The sequence below is a fragment of the Culex pipiens genome, chromosome 3 (assembly GCF_016801865.2).
Source record: "Culex pipiens pallens isolate TS chromosome 3, TS_CPP_V2, whole genome shotgun sequence".
NCBI classification, from domain to species: domain Eukaryota; kingdom Metazoa; phylum Arthropoda; class Insecta; order Diptera; family Culicidae; genus Culex; species Culex pipiens.
In genome coordinates, this window is record NC_068939.1 from 123,521,529 (window position 1) to 123,527,076 (window position 5,548).

The 5,548-nt window shown below is 44.1% G+C and overlaps 1 protein-coding gene across 2 annotated transcripts; it reads right to left on the bottom strand.

Moving 5' to 3' along the window:
* Window positions 1-216: 216 nt before the first annotated feature.
* LOC120412933 (uncharacterized) lies at window positions 217-5,348 on the bottom strand. 2 transcript variants are annotated; one of them, XM_039573566.2, is made up of 2 exons: window positions 5,211-5,311; window positions 217-5,125 (listed from the first exon to the last, which is right to left on the bottom strand). In XM_039573566.2, exon 2 carries the CDS (start codon window positions 5,120-5,122, stop codon window positions 497-499), a length of 4,626 nt encoding a protein of 1,541 aa, XP_039429500.1. In that variant the 5' UTR covers window positions 5,123-5,125; window positions 5,211-5,311; the 3' UTR covers window positions 217-496. The 2 variants fall into 2 exon arrangements, with proteins under 2 accessions (XP_039429500.1, XP_039429499.1); XM_039573565.2 differs by having other exon boundaries at window positions 218-5,125; window positions 5,199-5,348.
* Window positions 5,349-5,548: the final 200 nt, after the last annotated feature.

A 5,548-nucleotide genomic window follows, 5' to 3' on the forward strand; every position in this document is an offset into this window, starting at 1 on the left:
GTTGCGAGCCCTGTTTTTCAACTTAATCAGACTTTTTTCGGAGTTATTGGAGGATACTTTCGGAAGGAGATTCTCTTTCCCTGAAAATTTGAGCCCTTTTTTATTAGATTTAGTGGCTCCAGTTTTGGTTCGAAATTTATTGGATTTATTGTATTGGATGTTGAACAATTTACTATGCAAAAGTTGAATTAAACCAAATTATTTTATTCTCAGGTAAGGTTATAGGTTATGAACCGGGGAGCAGCTTGGTGTAGTTGTCAATTAACTTAAAAAAAGTTTGTGTGAATTAAGATCAGCCGATTTGGATCTTGCAAATTGTTGAATGTTGGAATCTAACCGAAATTTGTTTGTTAGTTGTAATTTGAGTTACATTCTGATTTTTTACTTAAATACATCACACTTTGTATTAAAAACACAACAGTTTATATTGAAGATACGTATTTATTTTAAAAAATATGGTTTTGTTATACAATGCTTGGATGCACTTAATCTTTACTCATAAATCCTTATAAAAGTTAACCGTTACGTCATGCTTTTCATTAGCAATTTTAAGTTTCGCCTCCCTTTTCGCCTCTTTCGACACTAGCTGTTCATTTCTACGTGTGTTTAATTGCGTATACGACACCATCGAAAAATGAACAGTTTTGTCCACCAAATCTTCACTCTGCAAATGATCTATGCAAACTATCAACTCGTAACTACCCCGATTGTCCTTCCTGGCAGTGCGGCCCTTGATTTGCGTCTCCTCCTTAACGTCCACCGAAAAGAAGGTCTGAATGACGTGCACTCCTCCATTGCTCTCAACCGCTACACTCGACTTGTAATCCACACCCCGACCCATCTCCCGAGTCGCCAGCGTGATCGTCCGACTCACCCCGGCATCGTTGATGAAGCGTTCCTTGCCGGCGGGATCGGTATTAACGGTCAGCACGTTCAGTCGATCCAGCTGGGCCGCAAATTGCTGCTTGAAGGCGTTGATCTTGAGGTCGGTGTCGAACACGACCAGAACCGATCTTCTCGCGTAGACCATCATGTTGATCCGGCCAAAGATGGCGTTCATCCACTCGTTGACGGTGTTCAAACAGCTGAAATCTTGCGTTTCGTTGAACTTGAGGTTGGATCCGCCGAAGAACGATGGCATCACTGACAGGTCCGTTATGTTGTAGTGATCTTTGACGACCTTCTTTTCGTAGCTGCTTAGGGTTGTTAGGGTTCCCGACACGCCTAGGATCAACGGGAAATTTTCGGGGAGTTTGGCGTAGGACACACTCCCAAGAGGGAATTTAAAGTATCCGTAGTTGGGCAATCCTTGCTCGAAATTAAATTTCTTGAGACGAAAGTAGATGAATGTGTTATAATATCCATGGAATAAAGTTTCAGTGTAACTCCCAAAATCCGTTTTAACAGTAATATTTCCTGATTGATTCAATTGAAATTGATTCAGAAAGCTATCATCGTGTTTCATTTTGTCAACAGTTTCTGCTGTTGATACCATGTCATCGAGATGTGATGAAAAAAGATCAAAGTTTGAATAATATTTGATTGAACTTTGATTTTTTGTTGATACAAGTAAAGAGTATTCACCAGTCTTGTTCATCAACTTTTTAAATTCAGCGATAGTTGCATCGCTGTTGTTGTTTATAAAACAATCAACTGATTGTCGAATATTCAAACTTTTCTGTTGCACAAGTTCCCATATTTTAAGCTGAATTTTATCTAAACCGGGAACACTTGGAAATGATCCAATGCCCATATTTTCTCCATACAGCTTTTCGTCGAAAAATACATCAACTTCATCAATTAGCAAAATGGGATTCATTCTTACATTAACATACGATTTAGCTTCTTTCGGCAGTCCAATACAATGGTGAACGTACTTTTTGGCATTCCCAGCTACGGTGTCAAAATATTCTCCTGATGCTTGCTCAAAGGTCTGATAAGTTATGTTCCAACGAATTCCAAAATAATAATAAAACTCTTTGAAATCTTTCTCATCCCTCGTCGCCAGGTACTCACTGTAGCACATGACCTGCACGGAATGTCCACAAAGGGCCAACACGGCTGCCACCAGCGCCAGAACCAGCGATTTGCCCTGCCCTGTCAACACCTGGGCCAGATGCTTCCGGACACCCGGAGTCACCTTTTCCGCACTGAGCAGCCGTGAGACACAGAGAATCTGAATGCAGTGAGGCTTCAGATATTGTCCGGAACTGGCTACGTCCTTTGAAACATGCAGCGACCAAACCGCACTCAGCCCAGCCAACAACACTGGCATTACGTTGAACTTGAAGTCGACGTTCCATTTATCTGCCAAATAGTGTCGTTTGTGGCGTTTTACTTCGGCGACAATCGGAGCAATTCTTGCCGTCGTTTCAAGAGTGTCATTTTGAGTCATGTACTTTTCAAACTGTTCACTGTACTTGCGGTAGAACAGACGCAGATACTCCTCGTTGAAGTCAGACTCGTTGCTTTCTCTGAAAAGCTTCAACGCAGTATCGATGTCGATCACGTTGAGATTCCTGATGTACCAGTATGACTCCTTGATTAGGGTGATTCTCTTCTTAAAGTCCTCGAAGGAGCTGCTGTCGTTGGATACGGTGACAAACGGTTTGGTGTTTTCCTCCAGGAACCGATCGAAACTGATATAATCCGCTTGTTCTTTGAGGTACAGCAGAGACTTTCTGACTGAGGTTATCAAAAGCCCTGTTGCGATCAACTGGTCTGACTCTGTGAGTACAAGTCCATCTTTCCAATGCTTCTTCTCCTCCATACTGTTGATGCACTTCAACAGAGCCTTGATTGTCTCAACCAAGTAGTTTCGTGGTAGTTCAACATCCTCAAACAACACCCGATACACTCGTTCAAACTTCTCAAAGTCCTTCACCCGATAGCACTGCTGATCGCTGTCCTTCCACTTGTTCTCCACGACGCTGATGACTCCCTTCCGCAGAAAGATATCCGCAAAGTCCGTCGTTGGCATCCTCACGAACCAGTCCAGCGGCAGATTGTGAACATCGACGAGCAGCTCCTCGTACACCCGACAAAAGCTGATCAGATCCGCCAGCTTGACGTTCTTGTCCAGGGCTCCGGCCAAGCACTGCATGAGCAGCGATTGAACGGCCTCCACCTCGTGCTTGAAGCAATCTCCCGGCAGTTTGGCCTCCAACCCGTCGATGGCATCACAGCGCTGTTTCCAGTACTGAGCAAACACCTCGATCAAGTCACGATAGTCGGTGAAGGACATACGGCCCTCGAGCGATGCTCGGTTCATGTAGCCGATCTGCTTCATGATGATGTAGTTGTCCTGTTCGTTCTTCGGATGGACAAACGGGCCAGCTTGCGCTACGAAGCGGATCGTGTTGTGGGTGATCACCCGAAGGGACTCGAGCGAATCCAGTGACATCTGGCCGGAAAGCGAGTAGTTCATGTAAAGCTTGAGCAGCGCCGAGCTCAGCTTCACGATGTGTTCGTCGTTGGAGAAGAACTGCGCAATGGTGTCGTCCAGCAGGCAGATCCACACGTGCAGCTCGTCTGGCAGCACTGTTGATTTTTTGTTGCGTTGATGTCCGAAAGCTTTGTTGGCATGTTCAATGACTTGTTTGTATTCCGGGTTTGATTCGATGTTTTCAAAGATCTTGAACTTGTACGGGAATCGTTCGCTGGAGGTTGGCCTTCCCACTTCGAAGTGGTTGAGCAACTTGAGCAGTAGATTCAGTTCGTGATCGAGGCATTTGTCCAGTGCGGATGACTTTAATCTGCGATTGAATACGTTCTTTCGCCAACCTGTTGCAGCATCGTAGTGCAAAATTTTCTTTGTTGACGTTTTCGCTGCAACTTCCTCACTTACATCCAATACGCTTTTACAGAGGTAGAAAAAGATTTGGTTAGTAAATGGCAACACTGGTTGCAGCTGATTCGTTGAGAAATGTTTGATTCTTTGGAAATATCGATCGACCATAGCGAACATCATCGACTTTACCAACGTGTTGTCCATGGCGTTGATCATATCCGAAAACAGCTTCAAGTCGTATCTCGTCACAAAGAGGACACTTTTGCCTTGCAACATGGTCAAGTGGACCCTCATGATGTCAGGGGCAATTTCCAATGCCTTCGCTTTGTGGGACTCAATTCCAAACCGAACATTTTCACGTAGAATATCAACACAGCTTCGTGACCTTGAACCTCCCAAAAAAGAGTTGATCACATTGAAGACCCTGTTTCTGGTTGTTTGCCGGGACTCCATCTCAAAGCATCGCATGAGTACTTGCTTCGTTTGTTCAGCCATAAAAGTGTTTTTCTTGATTGAAGTCAACATTTTCTGACTATCTTGATTGGTAAATTTCAAAATGTTTTCCAGCTGAAACAGGTCCTCAGCGTTCTGCACGTTATCAATCGTATTGGCAAACACTCCCTTCAAATACTCATCACACGATTGCTTCACCTTCTCGACATCGATGCGATGTTCGTCGAGAAGCACTTTTGTCACTTTTAGATTCTTCCTGAGAACTCCCTTGGCAAAGTTGAACGTAGTCGCCAAATCCAGCTCTTCCAGCTGTCTGACCGTAACTTGAGCAACGTACTCATTGGACGATGTCAACAGTCCCGCTTCTCCGTGCAGCTTCCACATCACCCCACCTTCCTTGAACTTCGCAGAGTACAGCAAATTCCCCTGACCACAATCAACTTCCGGTCGACGTTTCACATACTGACTACGATCAGCGTTGTACAGCTTGCCACACTGTCGGAGACAATTCTTCGGCAGATTTCCATCCGTTTGTGGCTCTTTTTGCTGAGTATTCACAACATTTCTTTCGTGTTGCCGTCTGGGTGTATTCCCTTTAGCGCCATTTGCATTTTTGAATTTTGCATCTTTTTTCTCGTGATCTCCCTTGCTAGTACTTGGCTCTTCCACCGGCTTAGCTCCCTTCGCCGCACCCACATTGCATTTGATCATGTCCTCTATCAGTTGGTCGGTGAACAGATTGATAGGCTTTGGATTCGCTACTTCAACCTCAGCACTATCAACGTTTTGAGATCTTGAAGATTCGGCATTTTTGTCCTCATCCGTTTGATTGGCACCGTCCGGCGAGGCACGATCGACTTCACTTTCGCCGTCCTTCATGATCTAAAATTGATAAAACAGAGTTCACAACTTGTTATCTAACTAAGAATCAAAGAAATAATTAGAAAAAACTTGCATCGAAACACACTTCAATCGCTGCTGGAGACAACTCGAAGACTGAGCAGAAGAGAGTTAACGGCTGCAAAAAAAGTGCTTACTTTCGCTGTTTGCGCCGGCTTAAAATAAACACATCTTGAGACGTCGTCGTGGGTGTATGCATTGAAAAGGACTTAAGTGTGTTTGGTACTTGCTTTGTTTTTATTCTACCAGTGTGAAACATGTGCGCTTCTCTTGGTATTGGTGTGTTTATGTGGTACCTACGACGTATTGGAAACTTTGTCCAGTTATGACTAATGATCCACTCCAGAATTCTTATCAAGTGTGGCGATTCGAATAAGAATGAGTTTTGTTGTGTGAAGTGCTTAT